This window comes from Rhineura floridana, chromosome 22 (assembly GCF_030035675.1).
Source record: "Rhineura floridana isolate rRhiFlo1 chromosome 22, rRhiFlo1.hap2, whole genome shotgun sequence".
Taxonomy (NCBI): Eukaryota; Metazoa; Chordata; class Lepidosauria; order Squamata; family Rhineuridae; genus Rhineura; species Rhineura floridana.
This window is the reverse complement of record NC_084501.1, coordinates 6,718,447-6,738,711: the sequence shown is the minus strand read 5'-3', so window position 1 is coordinate 6,738,711 and position 20,265 is coordinate 6,718,447. Positions and strand designations below refer to the sequence as shown.

General features: G+C 46.5%; 1 protein-coding gene across 3 annotated transcripts in view; it reads left to right on the top strand.

Moving 5' to 3' along the window:
* SPTBN2 (spectrin beta, non-erythrocytic 2) overlaps positions 1-20,265 on the top strand; it is a 100,099-nt gene that overhangs the window by 14,593 nt on the left and 65,241 nt on the right. For all 3 annotated transcript variants that reach the window (XM_061606662.1, XM_061606664.1, XM_061606663.1), the window contains 5 exons: positions 6,898-7,049; positions 15,888-16,061; positions 16,844-16,935; positions 17,430-17,510; positions 18,742-18,857. In XM_061606662.1, coding sequence (XP_061462646.1) covers positions 6,898-7,049; positions 15,888-16,061; positions 16,844-16,935; positions 17,430-17,510; positions 18,742-18,857 — 615 coding nt within the window. The remainder of the gene's footprint in view (positions 1-6,897; positions 7,050-15,887; positions 16,062-16,843; positions 16,936-17,429; positions 17,511-18,741; positions 18,858-20,265) is intronic.

The following is a 20,265-nucleotide window of genomic DNA, read 5'->3' as shown; positions in this document are numbered from 1 at the left end:
GACCGATGCTCTTTTCTCTGTTTCTTTGTTAGGTACGGTTTTATACCAAACGACTATTCGTACGCCAGAAATGAAATAAAACATTATTGGAAAAGGCTGGGGTAGCTCTAGCCTTCTTATTTAGTTCTTATTTATTTATTTATTGTACTTATATACCGCCCCATAGCTGAAGCTGTCTGGGCGGTTTACAGTAACTAAAAACATTAAAACAAATATACAAATTTAAAAACACATCTTTTAAAAACAATTTAAAACACAATTTAAAAATTAAAAACAATTTAAAACACATGCTGAAATGCCTGGTAGAAGAGGAAAGTCTTGACCTGGCGCCGAAAAGATAACAGTGTTGGTGCCAGGCGCACCTCGTCAAACAGATCATGCCATAATTTGGGGGCCACCACTGAGAAGGCCCTCTCCCTTGTTGCCAGCCTCCCAGCTTCCCTCGGAGTAGGCACCTGGAGGAGGGTTCGTATCGGGAGAGGCGTTCCATCAGGTATTGTGGTCCCAAGCCATGTAAGGCTTTATAGGTACTGAGGACCTCCTTTTGTAGTGGCTGGTGGGGGTTTGGCCCTGGAGGATGTGAGAGGAGAGTGCTGATGAGCACGTACAGAGTGCCCTTGCCTCTAAATTAACGGATGAGCCAAGGAGTGTGTGTGGGGAGTGACTGGAGTCTACCTGTTGCCCTTTCGGCTTCCTTTTTCCTACCCTGGAGCCAAACGTTTCCTGGAGTATTATTGTTTTGCATACAGTTGGACAGGGAAGGGGGAGATTGAGGCAGGGCTCCCGGCGCCTCTCGGTTTAAGGAGGGTGTTGTGAGCCAGAGGTGACTTCTTTCCTACCTTTTCTAGGGTTAAAAAAAGTGTGATGTTTCTAACCCCTGGTTGCTAGACCTCTCTTGTGCTTGAACTCTAAAGAGGACCCACGTGTCCTGGCTGCCAATTAACTCCGTGTTACACACTAGGGTCACTCACCTCTCAAAGCGCAGGCACTCTAAATTCCAGTTTGCTTCCCCGCCCAAATATAATTGCTGCTGGCTTTTTCCAAGGCTTTAAAGTGACGGGGGGAGATAACACAGACAAACGTGGGTGGGCGGGCTTGACTTACTCGTGCTTTTTGGTAGCAGGACTTACATGATGGGAGTTATAGTCTCAAACAGCTGGAAGGCACCAGGTTGGGGAAGGCTGCTGTAAAGGAAATCGGTATTATGGGGGGGGGGGAAGGGTATGGAGAAAGTGTTTTGGCCTCAGGCTGCCTTAGTTTAAGGCAGGAGGCGAGATTTTTAACGGAGTTTTGTGATTTGTAGCTCTTGTCTCCTCCGTTTTGCCTGGCGCCTAAAAGACTTGCAGAGTATATCCTTTAGCGTGCCTAAAAGTCAGCACTGAAGCCCTTCCAGATAAAAAGGTAGCTAACAATCTACTGGGAATGTTGAGGTCACAAGCCAAGCAATGCTGACAACTGGGGCCGTCAGCCAATTAATTTTTCTTTTTTTGAAGTTGATATGGTTGTCTGCCTTTTAACCAATTCATTGTCTAAGTAAATCTGCGTATCACGAAACCGTCAGCATGGGTACCTTTTTGAGATATTGAAGGAAACGTGTGAGGATGAATTGGTGTAGCAAGCAAAATGGATCACATGCTGCTAGAAAGGGTACCTTTAACTTTTCTCTTTTCTATGGCCTGTGACAGTAGCACACCAGAATCAAAGCATCTTCAAGAAGTGCGCCCTTTTTGACACACACTGATTAAAATTTACTCGTATGATTAAACTCCCCCTTAATGAAAAAAGGGTTTATTGGTAATCTGCAAGATGGACCGGTTAAAAAGCCTGCAGCTCTACTTTTGGTTTTTTTGTGGTGCAATCTTGTACAGTCTCAGAAATAAGCCCTATTTTCAGTGCAGCTTGCAACCGAGTAATGTGTACAGTCGGGCCCCGCTTTACAGCGCTTTGCTTTACAGCGTTCCGTTAATACAGCGGTTGTCAGTTGCAGAAAGGCCCCACTCCTATGGCGCTTGTTCCACTTTTATGGCGTTTTTTGGCCGTTGGCACCATTTTGGTCAATGTTAGTCATTGTGTTCCGCTTTACAGCGGGGGTCCGGAACGTAACCCGCTGTATGAGTGGGGTCCTACTGTATAGGATCACATTTCGTTCCTTTTCTTAAATTCTTGTGTTTGTGCGTGCATGTGTGTGTGTGTGTCTTTTATTCCCTTTAAAAAATGCACCATGAATGTCATGATTATTCAAGAAAGTGATAATTTTTAATTCAGAGAACGAAATACAGCTTTTTAATTCAAACGAGAGCTGGTCCCTTGAACAGATGCTGTCTTACGTCTTATTGCCTATTCGAGTCTTGTATTCTCCCTCCCCCCCCCCATCATTAGCCTTTACTACATTGGGGCTTTCCGCCAGGGAAGGGATGGGGAATCAGGTGTCCACCAGATGTTGCTGGTCTACATCTTGCATCATCCCTGACCGTTGGCTGTGCTGGATGGGGGGGGGGGGTCCGATGGGAATGATAGTCTAACAACCTCTGCAGGGCACTTGGTTCCCCTTCTCTGCTTTGGAGGAGGAGGAGGCGTCTCTGCTCGGCAAGATAGAAGATGGTGGATATGGCCTTTCTGCAGAAGCCTTTCCACAATGCAGGCTGGTCTGACGTTACCATGCAGGTGAGGGCATTTTAAAATATACCCAGCGACAGTCACGTGGGGCTGGTTCAGTGCAAGGAATCCTGACTGTACGTCATCTCTTGTTTTGTCTCGTGCTAAGGCCTCTTTCAGAAAGTCAGCTAACAGTGTGGGAGTCACCAGTACCAACCCCAGGTGTTTTTATTGGGGGGGGGGCTTTGGGCAAGATATTGGGAGGGGCTCTCCTTGTCACAGTTGCTACTGCCCATTTATATGCCTTCCCCCTCTGAGCCTGATCCATACAACCAGCCAAAGGGACAGCAGAAGGCATTTGAACGATGATGCCCCAACCGCTTGCATGCTCAGAGAGGATAGGATAAGGACTAGGTAGCCAAGACTGCGACTCACATCAGCCTCATCCAGTACAGGCAGTGCTCAGGGATGATGAGTGCTGTAGTCCAGCAACTTCTGGAGGGCGCTGCGTTGGATACCACAGTCAGGTGAGCAGGCAGCAACAGTGAGGGGGAGGAACAGCAGGGACAAGACCCTCCAGGAATTGGCAGTGGGACCCCCTGCAGATGTGCGGTCCTTGGCACCCACCTGACAGTGTCGGCCTCTTGACATCAGTCCTAGAACACAGGAACCTAGGAAGCTGCCTTATACGGAGTCAGGTCACTGATCCAGGTACCTCAGTTTTGTCTACACTGACTGGCAACAGCTCTCCAGGGTTTCAGATGCGTAGGTCTCTTCCAGCTTTACCTGGAGATGCCAGGGGTTGAACCCTCCTGCATACAATAGCACTCTTCAAGTACATGAAAGGTTGCCACACAGAGGAGGGCCGGGATCTCTTCTCAATCGTCCCAGAGTACAGGACACGGAATAATGGGCTCTAGTCGCAGTAAGCCAGATTTCGACTGGACATCAGGAAAATCTTCCTGTTAGTGGGGTACGACAGTGGAACCAATGACCTAGAGAGGTAGTGGGCTCTCGGACCCTGGAGGCCTTCAAGAGGGAGCTGGACAGCCACCTGTCTGGGATGCTTCAAGCTGGATTTGTGCATTGAGCAAGGGGTTGGACTTGATGGCCTTAAAGGCCCCTTCCAACTCTACGATACTATGATTCTACAAAGCAAGTGCTCTGCTACTGAGCCATGGCCCTTCCCCTTGTCAGGATCAAATGTCACTGTGGGGAGTGTCTGGATACAGGCACTAGGTGAGTGGACCCGATGGGGTGGCTCTTCCTCACCTGTTTGTACTCCTGGCGATGACAGTGATGAGGTGGGAAGGCCCCAGCTCTTTTATTTAGGCCCCTTGGGCACGATGTGTTTGAAGCAGCAACCTACCACTGTCGACAGCCATGGCTTCCCCCAAAGGATCCTGGGAATGGTAGTTTGTTAAGGGCGCTGAGAGTTGTTAGGAGACCCCTCTTCCCCTCACAGAACTACAGTCCCCAGGGTGGTTTAACAGTCCATCCCTCTTCCCAGGGAACTCTGGGAATGGTAGCTGTGTGAGGGGAATAGGGGGTCTCCTAGCTACTCTCAGCACCCTTTTCAAATGACAGTACCCAGGATTCTTTGGGGGGAACCATGGCTGTTTACAGTGCTGTCATGCTGGTTTTAAATGTATTGCGCAGGTGGGGCCTTGGAGGTGTTCCTGGGAGTTTGCCCTGTGGAAACGGCCATGAGACTGCTAGCAGTTCAGTGCAAACAGGGGCTGAGGGAGAAGTTAAAAGTGAGCTGCAGTACGAAGCTCTTTTTAAAAGATGGAGGAGACGCTGCTGCTCTTGAACTTGGCGCACGTGAACGCTGCCAGGATGTGACCATCAAAGGAGCAGCCAACACCGAAATCCAGCAATACACCTTGAGGGATTGCTCCACCGCTTTCCTGGGTGTGTACTGCGAAAGGATGACCGCGGTCTCAGGCTGGTGAACGTGACCTAGGAAGGACGGAGAACCTGCAGCCTTCCAGATGTTGCTGGACCACATCTCCCAGGGGCCTTGCTGGCTGGGGCTGATGGGACATCCATAGGTTTCCCATGCTTACTGGGGTTTTTTTTAATTTCAGCAAGCCTGCCCAGACATATAATTCATAGAATCATAGAATAGTAGGGTTGGAAGGGGCCTACAAGGCCATTGAGTTCAATGCAGGAATCCACGTCAAAGCATTCCCTGTCCAGCTGCCTCTTGCCTCAGTTATCTTTATTGGTTTTTGACTGTTTTAGTCGTTTTATCTGTGCTTCATTGACATTTATTGTATGTATGTTTTGTTTTTTAACAGTTTTGTGCATTTTAGCTTGTTTTATTGATAGGTTTATTATGTGTGCCTCTAAGAGTTGTGTTCAGCTAAGTTGATTTTATGCCTTCTATGTTAAATTTTACCCTTTAGTGCCACTCCCTATATATATGTGTGTGTGTGTGTGTGTGTATGTGTGTGTATATATATATATATATATATATATATATAGTATTTTATGTATTTTAAGTATTTTAATTTATTTTAATGTTTTTGTGATTTTATTGTTTATAATTTCATTATGTACGTGTTTGATTTTATTTTTGTAAGCTGCCCTGAGTGCCCTATTATAGGGTAGAAGGGCGGGATAGAAATACTTTAAATAAATAAATAAATAAGTTCTACTTAGACCCACTGAAATAAGTAAGCCTGAGTTAGTCATGTCTATTAACTTCGATGGGTCTGCTCCGAATAGGACTAGCATTGGATACAACCCTTAAGAGAGTTTGGAGGTCAAGTGGCTTATTACTCTTTCTAAATAAAAATACATGGACACGTCACCTGGGTGTCAGCTGCATCAACCTCAATGGAGCTTGCTGCAGCTGGAGGGCTGCAGGTTCCCCACCCCTGACATCAGCCAAGAGAACATGCAGGAAGCTGCCATTTGCCAGGTCCAGTTATTTGCTTAGTGCTGTCTACTCGGACTGGCAGAACCTCCCCAGGGTTTTGGACTGAGAAAGGTCTTTCTCTTCACCTCTGACCTGACTGTTTGATTGAGGCTGGGACCTTCCCCATTCAAAGCGATGCTGCAGTCCCCTCCCCAAATAGAATTAGGAACTTCTGGGGGAGTTTCAACACAACATTGTTGTTAAACATAGTCTTAACAGGTATGCCAGGAACCCTCACCTGCGTATCTCCAGCGTGATGTTCTTCCATTCGAGTTGCCCTTTTGATACCGCTTTTCAGCAATTCTGTTGCTGAGAGCGTCCTCTCAGGCAGATGGGATGTTTCGCAGGCATTCTGTGACATCACAGCAGCTCAGGTAACGGCTGTTGAGGGCTTGCAGGCAAAAGGTAGGGTCCACAGAAGTTACGAGCTACCTTAGAGGGAACAGAGTGTGTATTGTATTGAGTGTGTATTCCTTGAGCTGTCTGATCTGGCCACGGTGACACATGCCTTAGTTACATCCGTTTAGATTACTGTAATGCGCTCTACGTGGGGCTGCCTCTGAAGACTGTTCGGAAACTTCAGTTGGTACAACGTGCTGCAGCCAGAATGCTAACTGGGGCTGGTTACAGGGACCGTACTACCCCCCTGTTAAAAAAGCTCCACTGGTTGCCAGTCTGTTTCCGGACACAATTCAAAGTGCTGGTGTTGACCTATAAAGCCCTATACGGCTTAGGTCCAGGCTATTTATCAGACCGTATCTCCCTGTATGAGCCTGCCCGGGCCCTGAGATCCTCAGGAGAGGCCCTTCTCTCAATACCCACATCTTCTCAAGTACGACTAGTGGGGACGCGTGAGAGGGCCTTCTCGGTGGCTGCCCCTAGGCTTTGGAATTCCCTTTCTAGGGAGGTAAGAATGACCCCCTCTTTGCAGTCCTTCTGCCGACAAGCAAAGACCTTCTTATTCCAACAAGCCTTTGGAATTGAAGGCTAAGGATAGGACATGAAGGGTGCTGCATTGCTAATGTCTATTATATTATTTTTAAACTAGTTTGAACTCTTTTAGCTATATGTGTGTATGGTTTTAATATTGGAAATAGTTTAATCATTTTAATGGCAACTTTGTATGTTTTTAATTATATGTATTTTTTATCTGGAAGCCGCCATGAGTTCCAGTTTTGGAAAAATGGCGGGGTATAAATAAAGACAACAACAACAACAACAACAACAACAACAACAACAACAATAATAATAATAATATTGTAGAGAAGGATGATGGTTACAGCAGTCTGCAGCGATGAACCCTGATGCAGCTGGTTCTGATGAAGGCTGCAGGGAGCTCCCCAGTCTCACTGAGCACCACCTGCTTTGTCTTGCAGATGAGCGAGAGGCCGTGCAGAAGAAAACCTTCACCAAGTGGGTCAACTCTCACCTGGCCCGGGTCACCTGCCGTATCAGTGATTTGTACAGCGACTTGCGAGATGGGCGGATGTTGCTGCGGCTGCTGGAGGTGCTCTCGGGGGAGCAGTTGGTGAGTGCTCAAAGCAGGATCCTCACAGGTCAGGAAGGACCGGTGGAGGCAGGGGTCATCTTCCAAGAACTGAAGCCACCTGGTTCAAAAAAAGGGCAACCAAGGTGATCAAGGGAATGGAGAGACCCCCCCCCCCAATTAGGAAAGGTCGCAGCATTTGGGGCTTTTTAGTTTAAAGGAAAGGCAAGTAAGAGGTGACATGATAGAAGTGTATGAAATTATGCGTGGCATGGAGAGAGTGGATAGAGAGACATTTTTCTCCCTCTGTCATAACGCTAGAACCCGGAGACATCCAATGAAGCTGAAGGTTCAGGACAGAGAAAAGAAAGTACTTCTTTACTCAGCGCATAGTTAAACCATGGAATTCACTCCCATAAGATGCAGCAATGGCCACCAACTTGGATGGCTTTAAAAGAAGATTAGACAAATTCAAGGAGGATAAAGGCATCAAAGGCTGCTAGCCGTGTTGGCTATGCCAGTTGCTTTCCCAGCTGTCTTTCCAATTGCTGGAAAGTGCTGGAGGAGGAGAGTGCTCTGGCTTGTGGGCTTCCCATAACAGGCATCTGATTGGCCACTGTGAGAACAGGATGCTGGACTAGATGGGCCACTGGCCTGGTCCAGCAGGCTGTTCTTACGTTAGTGCAGATTAGAAATTTAAAATGCAAATGTATTTATCTATTGTTTAAACTTTTGTTTTGAGGCCCCTTTTAAAGATGGTCAGTCTCAAGGGGTTGTTGATACTCTTTTTAAAAAAGAAATTAAGCAGCGGTAGAAACTGTCAACTTACCAAAGCTTTGCACCTGTTTCATTCCCCTCCCCCTTTCTAAACTTTGGCCATCCAACTATTCAGGTTTGGTAAAAAAAAGGAAGGACTTCCTCACAAAATGCGTAACAAAACTGACAGAATTAATAATCGGACTAAGAGAATACCAACATTTTTGCAAGCACGATTTGAGTTAGAACAATTTGCTTGAAAATGAGTTATTGCCCCCAGGGTATTCCCTGCTCCTCACTGAAAGCAATTCTGTAGGGGAGGAGTGCAAAGTGTTCTTGCTGTCCTCACCTGCAATTGTTGCTGTGACAGCCATTTTACTGCCACAGGAGCATTGTTCAGTCCAAGGCTGGATTAAGAAGGCTTAAAAGAGATTTAGACAAATTGATTCAAGGTGCTGGTTTTAACTTATAAAGCCTTACACGGCTTAGGACCACAATACCTGATGGAACACCTCTCCTGACACGAACCCACCTGTACACTACGCTCAACATCCAAGGCCCTCCTCCGGGTACCTACTCCGAGGGAAGCTGGGAGGCTGGCAACAAAGGAGAGGGCCTTCTCAGTGGTGGCCCCCAAATTATGGAATGATCTTCCTGACGAGATGCACCTGGCGCCAACACTGTTATCTTTTCGGCGCCAGGTCAAGACTTTCCTCTTCTCCCAGGCATTTTAGCATGTGTTTTTAAATTGCTTTTTTTAAAAAATTGTTTTTAAATTTATATATTTGTTTTTAATGTTTTTAATTGTTGTAAACCGCCCAGAGAGCTTTGGCTCTGGGGCGGTATGTAAATGCAACAAATGAATGAATGAATAAATAAATAAATAAAATTCATGGAGGAAAGAACTGTCCGTGGCTGCTATTTGTAATGACGATGTTCTCCCTCCACTGTCAGAGGCAGTATGTCTTTGAATACCAGTTGCTGGGAATCACAAGCGGGAGAGTTGCTGTTGCGCTCAGCATACAGAGAGAAGATTTGTTTTTATTTAATGGAGATTAATATGTGGCAGACTTCCACTGTGCTTCCTTGACTGGTATACAATAAGACCACGTTCACACCATACATTTGTTCCACTATTATTCTACTTTAGACAGTCACGGCTTCCCCCAAAGAATCCTGGGAAGTGTAGTTTGTGAAGGGGGCTGAGAGTTGTTAGGAGACCACCTATTCCCTTCACAGAGCTACAATTCCCAGAGTTCCCTGGGAAGAGGGACTGACTGTTAAACCACTCAGAGAATTGTCACTCTGAGGATCATAAGGGCGGTCCTAACAACTCTGAGCACTCTTATTTATTATTTATTTATTTATTATACTTGTATACCGCCCCATAGCCAAAGCTCTCTCTTCACCAACTGCCCTTCTCAGGATTCTTTGGGGGAAGAATAACAGTGGAAGAAATTTATGATGTGAATGTGGCCCAAAGCAAAACAGGATAAATAATTTCACAGAATGCCTTGGTGTTTCTTCAGCTACGCAGTTAATACTCAGAAAACGCAGTTCGGGTGTATTACACAGGTCCATAGCCCCCCCAATGTCTGTTCCTTATAAGCTTTGGAAGGCTTTGTTCATTTCTGATGAGGATCTTAAACCATGTGCATACTATGCCCACACTAATTGGTGAATTACAACAGCATCACCCAGGAGTTGTGACTGTGCATGCCATAGGTGTGGCAAACTATTCCTGCTGTGCTATTTCAGAAAAATGTCTTATGCTGTGGATTGGAGACCCTTTGAATTCTTTACTAGTAGTATGGGAAGGAATTTAGCCAGAAACTATTGGCGTAAAGCCTGGCAATAACTGCTTTCCATGTCTGTGCCACGTCTCTTAGGCCTCTCTAGGTTAGGCCAACCTCAGCCCAGCCCCCCCGCCCCTGGATAGAGAGCCAAGCACCTGCTCCCATAATCCCACGCTTCACCTCCCTCACAGCTGAGAGGGGAACGGCTCATTCCCAGCCCAAATGAGGCAGTTTTTCCGGTTCCCAAGTAGCCTGGCAGCTAGGATTGTTCCTGCTTGGCAGCTTGGCAGGTGCTTCTGCTATGGCTGCTGAATTTTCTGGCTGCGTTAGGAGACAGAGAGAGAGAGAGAGAGGGAGGTGCTGGAGTATGCTAGAAGATGTTAGCGGCTTGAGGGATTATGGGAACCAAGCAGGTCTAACCACAGCCCTAGAAGGCCATAGCGCAATGGTAGAGGATCTGCTTTACCTGCAAATGGACCTTGGTTCAAATCCTGGTATCTCCAGGTAGGGCTGGGAAAGACCCCTGTCTGAAATCCTGGAGAGCTGCTGCCGGGGTAGACCAGGGGTAGCCAATAACTACAGGGGTGCCTTGCAGATGTTGTTGGACTCCAGCTCCCGTCATCCCCCAGCCAAGACAAGAGGGCCAATGGTTAGGGATGATGGGGGCTGTAACCCAACAACATCAGTTCTAGCACTTGAAAAGGATTTTGGCATTTTGAAGATACGCCTCCTTCCACTTTAGTTTACCTGTAAAGTTCGATTGTATGCAGAAGCTCTCCTCTGGCTTCCTTTGCTTTCAGACATGAGGCTGGGGGCAAGCCTTCTTGGCGGTGGCACCCTGTCTTCAGAATGTTCTCCCCAAGGATGTTCACCAGATGCCACCTTATCTTCTCCGGATTTTAAATTCCTGTTACGTTTTATGTTGCGCCATTTTGTTTTTTTTTCTAACTCCCTGATTTCCCCCCCCCCATTCTTCTGTCTTTTCTACTGTTTCAGTTCACTTGTTTTAAAAATATGTAGTACAAGCAGCCTTGCTGCTCAGGAATTATGAGAATCCAAAAAATCAGTGCAGTTTTGAAAGGTGCAGTCTGCCATCTTGCTTTCCAGTGGTGCCCAACTCGACGAGTAGCCAGGGGTGAACTGGGATTCCATGGAGGCGAATGGTGGGCTGGTGAAGGAAAGGTTAATTGCTCCATCCTTCCTTTAGCCCACTTGTTTTCTGTGCTTGTTGTGAAGGAAGGACAAAAATGCAGAGTCATTCCATTCTAAGGTTCAATCCCTGAGACTGATCCTGTATCTTTAGGAGAAGAGAACGTCGGCCAAGTGCAGGTGTTCTTGCAATGCTGTAATGGGAAAAACTACAAGGTGGAATTCTCCCACCCACCCCGCACAACTTTTAAAAATACAGAAGAGCTCTTGGAGACCAGGCCTGGCAACCAAGAGGTCTTTAAAAGTTGTGCAGGTGGGAGGGAGAATTCCACTTTGTGGTTTTTCTCATTACGGTGTTGCAGGAACACCTGCACTTGGCTGACTTTCTCTTCTCCTAAAGATACAGGATCAGTCTCAGGGATTGAACCTGGCAACCCTATTCCCTCCCCCTCGTCCAGTCTGAGTGGTAGGAGGTTTTGGTTTGGTTTGGTTTTCCTAGCCTGTTAAGAATCTAGTAGGCTGCATTTCCACGTGGGTCTCAGAGGAGAGGACTTCCCTTCCGGTACAGTCAGTGGTGAAACCTAGGCTACTAGCCGCTTATCAGGCTAGTATTTTTTTTCAGGCTAGTAACTTTTGTGGGGGCTTATATATAAAGGCTGGCCCAACCCTTCCTTCACCGGACAATCTTCTCTGCACTTGCATTAATCAGCAGAAAGACCTTTGGGAAATGGGGTTGCCTTCCTAACATGCAGTTCTGTCTAATCCTCTTTTAAAGCTGTTCATGTTAGTGGCCATCGCTGCCTCCTGTGGGAGCAAATTCTGCAATGAATAAATACATTTCTTTTGCCTGTCTTGAATCTTCCAACATTCTGGGTTCTGGTATTATGAGAGAGGCCTATTCACTTTCTCCACACCGTGCATATTTTAAAAATATGAAATATTAGACAGGCGTCATCTCCGTTATCTTTTCAGTGCCTGCTGAAGACTTTCCTCTTTCAACAAGCCTTTTGAGTTGAGACCTGTCTGTGCCTGTGTTGGAATTGCTTTCTAATATGTTTTTAAAGCTTTTCTTTTTCTTAAAGATGTTTTTAAAGCTTTTTTAAAAAATGTTTAAAAAATGTTTTATTTTAATGTATTTTAAGGTCTGTTTTTATGATGTTTTAAAGTGTTTTTAGTGCTTTTGTTTGCTGCCCTGGGCTCCTGCTGGGAGGAAGGGCGGGATATAAATTATAATAAATAATAATAAATGTCTGCCATATCCCCTGAAGGACCAAAGTAGATGTGATGATAAATGCTTCACTTAAGGTTGTCTTTAATTTTTTTAAAGATAATAATTTATAATTGAGGGAGTAGAACTTGTTTTAGTCAGCACTGTGGAGCACAGAGAGGCTTTTTAGAAACCCTTTTGTTGGGACAGTGGTGGCAGAGAGAAATTCTCTCTCTCTCTCTCTCTCTCTCTCTCTCTCACACACACACACACACACACACACACACAAGTTGCTCTAATTGGGCACCCATGAGAGAGCAGACATAGAGAGGGGCAATTTTGTTTGGAAAGGAAAGAGTTAAACCCAGGGGCAGGCCTGCCCTTTTCTCAGCCCGAGGGCCACATTTCCTACTGGGCAATCTTCCAGGGGCCTCACTCCAGTGCTGGGCATGGCCAGAGGCAAAACTGAGTAAAATGATGAGTGTAAATTCTACCTTTCTCCCACAGGCTAGTTTCTATCCATGCTCACGCACCCCCTTCTCTCTATCCTCCATCACGGCAAGCAAAGAAGCATTATCACCGTTCAAGAACGCATCCCAGCCAGGCAAAGGCCCTGGAGGAGGGTGCAAAGCAGGGCCAAGGAGAGGTGTGGCCTGGGAGGGTGTGTGGTCTGGGGAGAGTCCCAAGGGACCGACAGAGAGGCCTGGAGGGGCGCATTTGTCCCTAGGCCTCAGGTTCACCACCCCTGCGATAAACTCTTACCCCTTATCCACGGCAAGCTTCTTGAAAACCCTTTCCCTCAAGTGCTGCTGTAACTCCCCCCCCCCCAAAATGAAACACTATAAAACCCACACATGCCATTTCAAGTGCTGATTTTAGCCTCACGGCAAGTTTGGCCTTACTTGTCTTTTCCCCATAACTTTTAATCATTACTTTGCTATTTTAATAGTTTCCCTGCCCCCCCTTTGCCGTGGAAGCCACCCAGAGAAAAGCATGTGGGCAGCGGTATCGATCTAGTAATAAATATAAAGGTGATGATAAATAAAATATACATTTTTTTAAAAAATTGGTCCCCTCCCCTTCCAGAGGACTTAGGAAGGACAAAGCGTCTATACAATTCCCTACCCTGTGTTTTTGATGCAAACTCGGTCTGTTTATTTATTTATGTAATCTATTTATCGCTTCCCATGAGGCCTCTGGAAGCAATATAGAATATAATAAAAGCATACAGTATGTAAAACAGCTACATATATAGAAAACCTTTTTGTTAAAAAAAATTGTACATGCAATATATACCGTTGAAAACAACGAAGTGCATCCATAAAATCAATTAAAATCCAGCACAGATCCAAGCTGGGATAGAGATGTTGCAAGGACAGTGGGTAGCCCTCATGCAGCCCTGAAAGGAAGGTCCTCCAGTTGTCCAAATGGGCAAGAGAGGACGGTGGTCAAACCTGGCCTGAGAGGCTACAACAGAGCTGGGAAACATCTGCAGCCCTCCAGATGTTGTTGGGACTTCAGTTCCCACCAGCCCTGGCTCAAGCCCAGCAAACTCCAGAGGGCCTGACTGGTTCCCCATCCCTGATCAGCAATCTGCTTGGGAAGAATTCATTTGAAATATATCAGCAGAAGACCAACAAATGCATGATATTATCCAAGAGAAATCAAGAGTGCATTACATGCATAAATGAATCTTAGGGGAAGGGAAAATTAAAGGAACAGTATGAAAAGTGAGGTTCCTAAATTACTGCAGCAGGCAATTAAGAGCCTTGCTTTCACTTCCCAACCTACACTTCTCAGCCTGGGAACTGCCAGCCTCCGGGCCTCTGCTGCCATCTCCCCTACTCTCCACCCTTCCATTCAACACTATGTGTTTGAGGACACAAAGATTTGCTTTGCAAATGGAAAGAAAATTCTTCTCGTGGGCAGGGCACCTTCTCTGCCCCTCCCTGGGGCTTTTGAACCTCCGTTACTCTTCCAGCGATTGTGTCTGGGAACGTTGCGTGGGAAGGTGGCTCCGATGCTAGTCCAACCGGCTCCCCGACTGGCGCAGCCTGGTGTGGCTGTGGCTCAGCATCTTTCCGGATCATCACCACACCAGGCGTAGTCAGAGGCAGGCAACTGGGCAGGGTGCAAAGAAGGGCGGTGGAATCATCTGACGGGGTTGCAGGGAACAAGGTGCAGCAACCTCCTGGCTAAGGGAGGTGCACCTTCTGTGGCAGAGAGGTTTGTTTGTTAATTATTTAAAAATATATCACGTATCCCGCCTTCCATTGCAAGTGCGTTCAAGGCGGCTTGCGACACGTGCACAAGAGAACAATACAAAAGTAAACAAGAGTACAAGCAGTTAAATATATAAAAGCGACAGATCAAACCACAAGAGAGCCACTAAAAGCTGGTTTTCAAAAACAAGGTTGTGAAAGCAAGATTGTTTTTACCTGGCACCCAAAACACCATAAAGTCGACACTAGATGAGCCTGAAAGGAAAACAGATCCCTTCCACTGACTGCGTGGGCGGCTTTTGCCTTGTGGAAGAGCTGTAGTTCATTGGCTGAACACCTGCTCTGCTTGCAGAAGGTCCCTGGCTCAATCCCTGGTGTCTCTAGGGCCCCATCTGCATGATAAATTTAAAGCAGTGTGATACCACTTTAAAGAGTCATTTGTTGTTGCTGTTGTTATGCGCCTTCAAGTCCATTTCGACTTATGGCGACCCTATGAATCAGCAACCTCCAAGAGCATCTGTCATGAACCACCCTGTTCTGATCTTGCAAGTTCAGGTCTGTGGCTTCCTTATGGAATCAATCCATCTCTTGTTTGGTTTTCCTCTTTTTCTACTCCCTTCTGTTTTCCCCAGCATTATTGTCTTTCCTAGTGAATCATGTCTTCATCATTTTAGCTTCTAGCGATAGTTCTGGTTTAATTTGTTCTAATACCCAGCTATTTGTCTTTTTCGCTGTCCATGGTATCCACAAAACTCTCCTCTAACACCACATTTCAAATGAGTTCCCAAAGAACCCTGAGAACTGTTGTCTGCTCAGGGTGCTGAGAGTTATAAGGAGACCCCACTTCTCCTTACAGAATCCCCAGAGTGGTTTAAGAGTCATCCCCTCTTCCCAGGGAACTCTGGGTAGCTCTGTGAGGGCTACAACCCTCACGGAAGAGATGATGAGACTCGCAATCTTACTTCCCGTAAGAGTAGATATGCTTGGTGGCATGGGGAAGGCATTGTGCACCTGCTGAAAGGTCCTGCACCCAGGCCTTAGCTGGGTTACTGGTTCAAAATGCAGCAGCCAGAATGTTAACTGGAGCATGGTGCAGGGAGCATATCACCCCTGTGCTTTATCGACTCCATTGGCTCCCAGTTTGTTTCCGGGCCCAATTCAAAGTGCTGGTTCTGACCTTTAAAGCCCTAAACGGCCTTGGACCAATGTACCTGAGGGACCGCTTACGCCCATATGTACCTGCCTGGGATTTAAGATCATCTGCCTCTGGTCTCCTCTGCGTGCCTGGAATGAAAGACGTTAGATTGACAGGCACGCGGGAGAGAGCTTTTTCAGCTGTGGCCCCCAAGCTTTGGAATACCCTACCCCAAGAAGTCCGCTCTGCTCCCTCCCTGATGGTTTTCCGGAGACTTCTGAAAACGATCTTGTTCCGGAGAGCCTTTGGAAGGGACTGAAGGCCTGACACTGATTTTATGTCTTCTACGTTAAATTTTACCCTTGTAGTTCCCTTTAGTACCAATTCCTACATATATGTGTGTGTGTGTATATATTTTATATATTTTAATTGTATTTTAATTTATTTTAATGTTTTTGTGATTTTACTGCTTACAATTTCATTATGTACGTGTTTGATTTTATTTTTGTAAGCCGCCCTGAGTGCCCGATTACAGGGTAGAAGGGCGGGATAGAAATATTTTAAATAAATAAATAAATAAAAATTAAGGCCTGCCTCTCTCTTCTCTCCTCTTAGCCAAAGCCGACCAAGGGCCGGATGCGCATACACTGCCTGGAGAACGTGGACAAGGCCCTGCAGTTCTTGAAGGAGCAGCGTGTCCACCTGGAGAACATGGGCTCCCATGACATTGTCGACGGCAACCACCGCCTGACTCTGGGCCTCATCTGGACCATCATCCTCCGCTTCCAGGTACAATCTGAGCCCCGCTTTTCTCTTCGCCCTCCCTCAACGGCCTCAGGGAGGACCCCTCCCTCCTGCCCCCCGCTCCCTGCAACCAGAGCAGCATACATACTGAATTTCCACGGAAGGGCAGAGGAAGAGTGGAATGGGGCAGTATAGGTGCAAGAACCCCACTTCCTAAGCGCCTCTGCTTTCATCTCAAAAGGATGATGATAGGCAGCCGGTTTCTAGCCCTCATGGCTGCAAAGATACTTGTAGAAACATGTGGGCAGAGGAACAGCTGAATATTTTCAGCAATTGGCAGGCAACAGCAGGGACATTCAGGCTTGCCACTAGCCTGCAACAACTAGCAAAAAAGCCAAATAAATTATACAAATTGCCTAAGTCATGCAGGTTGCAGAATTCCCTTTGTTTGGCACCGAATTTGGATAGGTTTGGCACAGTTTTTTTTAATTTAAAACACACACACACACACACAAAATATGCTCTGATCATCCTCCACTCTGCTGGATGAGCCCTGCTTGGATAAGTCCCAAGGCCCCTGTAGTTATAGAACCATAGAACTGGAAAGGGCCTGTAAGGCCATCGAGTCCAATCCCCTGCTCAGTGTAGTCCAGCATGGTGTTCTCGCCATGGGCAACCACATGCTCCCAATGAGAAGCCAACAAGCAGGACCCGAGTACAACGGAAACTCTCCCCACTTGCAATTCCCGGCAGCCAGCATTCCGAGGCATGCTGCCTTCGACAGCGGAGGTAGAACCAAAATGTTTGTCTTCTGTCTTCTTCCTCAGATCCAGGATATCAGCGTGGAGACAGAAGACAACAAGGAGAAGAAATCTGCCAAGGATGCCTTGCTGCTTTGGTGTCAGATGAAAACTGCTGGGTAAGGGAATCATGGAGGGGCTGTGAGCCAGGGACTTCCGCCTCCTTGTTTGGGCTAGAGGTCAGTAACTAGCTTCCCCCAGGGCCACAACCAAGGTTTAACGTTACTACTGTTGGATGTTTCAATAAGCCAAAAGGGTGGGGTGGGGGAAGGAAGAGGTGGCTATGAAAGGCACTCAGAAGCCATGCTCAGAACATGCTCAGAAGCCGGATTGTTTTCTCTGGGAGTATAGTAGATATCTCCCTGTTTGGGCTAGTTTTTTTTTTTTTAAGAGATTGCATAAGGGCTGTCAGTTCTGTATCTATAAAGCACAAATTAGTATTAGCTTTTGCTGGGTTCTTTCAAAACTGCATTTCAGTTGCTGTGAACTGTCTTGAAATTTCAGGGATGAGTCAGTTTTAAAAACTTAAAACAAGCAAAACAAATAAGCAGGGGCATCTCTCTCTCTTTATCTCTTCCCCTGTTCTTTCCCTGCCACTGCTGTGTGTTTACAGGTACCCAAACGTGAATGTCCACAACTTCACCACCAGTTGGAGGGACGGCCTGGCTTTCAATGCGATAGTCCACAAACACAGGTCAGTGGGGGCTCCATCAATGGCTACTTGCCACAATGGCTATGTTCCACCTCCGGTGTCAGGAGGCAATATGCCTCTCCATACCCGTTGCTGGAAACCACGGGAGGGGAGAGGTCCTGCTCGCGGGCTTCCCAGAAAGAGGCATCTGATTGGCCACTGTGAGGACAGACTAGATGAGCCATTGGCCTGATCCAGCATAGCTCCTCTTACATTCTGATTTAATCACTAGCCTGGTTGGCAACAAGGAATGGCATGTGGACGAGTGAGTGGAATTCTGTCTAGGTGAGTTGGGGTTTGCGGAAGCTTGGCAGAGGAGGGAGTGGGGCCCCCTGGGCCCCCTTCGCCCAGCATAGGAACCAAATGAAGGAGGGACAGAACCCTCCACCCCACCCTTTTTGAGCCCCCAGTGGGCTAGTCATTTTTTTTGTGCAGGCTACTGACCTTTGTGAGCTTATTTACAAGGTTGAGGTTGCCGGAACTTAACCGGGATCGGAAGTGGCTTTGCTTACATTGGAACATGTAAATACCTGACCATGGTCGACTCCTCCCCCCATACTGCAGAGAGGAGGTCCATCTTTTCAAACTGACCAGGGCTGAAGGGCTCTGCCCACTAGTTCCCTCTCCCACTGAGTTGAGAAACTCTTTAACCCCTTTATGTCTGGCATGAATTGCACTGGGAAGCTTTAGCAGAGCCCTTCCCTTTTAAATATTTGAATTCTTCTCTGTATGTGGCAGGGCTGAGGGTGGGTGCACAACTGACAGAGCACAAGATGCTGATGGAGATTTTGGCACCATCTTCCTTGACCTGCGGGGCAGGGCGTGTGTGTCTACTGTCTTACTTTGTTTATTTATTTATTTTTAAAAGCTGAGACTCTTTGGCAGCTTAGGCACCATACCTAGCTCTCTACATCAGTATCAAGTTTCTAGTCATCACTTTGCCTCCTGACTTTTACCTTGCACCACCTCACTCATTCTTCTCCATATAAGCTTTCAGCATCCCCCTTTTGTTTCTGGTTGTCTGCCATGCTTTAAAATCACAATTCTGTGCCATAAATATTTGGTCTGTCAGTGGCCAGAAGAGATGTTAGCCATAAATGAAATACTCCGCTTGCCAGATTCTGGACGTATCAGGCTGGCCACTGCCAGAGCACTAGGCGAGATCGATTTGTGGTGCAACCCAGCAAGGCAGTCCTTACATCTGGGTCTGTGTTTACTTTGGTATCCTCTACAGGCCAGACCTGATAGACATCGACAACCTGAAGAAATGCAACGCACACTACAATCTCCAGAATGCCTTCAACGTTGCTGAAAAGGAACTGGGCCTCACCAAGCTCTTAGACCCCGAAGGTGCGTTCAGTGGAGAACAGGCCTGCTTGCAGCTCTAGGCTTGGTCACACATTTATTTATTTAACAACATTTGTTAACTCTAACCCCCTGGGGTACATCACTATTGCCACATGTGGCGAAATGGCTACTGGCCTGTGGCAAATTGATGCTTGACTTCTACCACCTATTTTTTAAAAAAATAAGTTTTAAAATAAAATTCTTTTATACATGTACCAATTCCAAAAATGACGTGTCTACCCAAGCCCGTAACAATTTCCCAGTCCTTTATGCTGCAAAATGCATTTGCGCTGTGGGGGGAGTCCACACCCAGCCGTTGTTTTCAAAGGTTGCATTGGAGTCTAACTGGTCTTATGCCTGATTTCCCTGCATTGCATAATGAAAAAATATGTCACGTTTCTGACTAATTCTATCAATAAGTAATTGAAAACATTTTTTCTACCCTCAAAAATACATGTGTTTTATTTTTATTTTTGTCATTTGGTAAAAATGCATTTGCCACAATTTTGGCAAGTATGAAAAATCTGCTGGACGCTGCTGCTCTGAACGGTTTACAAAGAACAGAAAATATAATTATCAATAAAAGTCAAAGTTAAAAGCAAGTTTTTAAAAAATTCACAATGTCCTTAAAATCAGCTGTTAAAATTACAGGTTAAAATGCATTTTAAATTTCTGGGTAAGCTAAACGTAGTTCTGCCTAAACAAAAAAAAATGGCAACAGCCGCTGACAAGAGCACAATGAAGAGTACAGTGCCTGGCTGATGTCCAGGGGCAGGGAGTTCCAGTGTGTAGGAGCTGCCAAACATCAATTCCTTACAAGGGTAGGATGAACTTTATGTAAAAGTGCCCGTTCTGCAGGTCAAAGTGCTCAAATGGACATATATGGGGCAAGGTGATCCTTCAAGTAAACTGGTCCCAAGGTAGTTAAGGGTTTTATATACTAACAGTATGGCCCTCCGTGGCGCAGAGTGGTAAGCGGCAGTAACGCAGCCGAAGCTCTGCTCACGGCCGGAGTTCGATTCCAACGGAAGGAGGGAGTCGAATCTCCGAGGTCCACTCAGCCTTCCATCCATCCGTGGTCAGTAAAATGAGTACCCGGCATACGCTGGGGGGTAAAGAAAGGCCGGGGAAGGAACTGGCAATCCCACCCCATATATACGGTCTGCCTAGTAAACGTCGCAAGACGTCACCCTAAGAGTCGGAAACGACTCGCACTACAAGTCCGGGGACACCTTTACCTTTTTTATACTAACAATAATCCCTTGAACTTGTTCCGGTAGCAGATCTTTGAGCAGACATGTTATACGCTGACAGAGTCTCACCAGCCAGTAACAGCAGTTTCCAGACCAAGCACAAGGGAAGCCCCACACAGAGCTCGTTGCAGAAATCCAATCCTGAAGTCGCTAGTGCC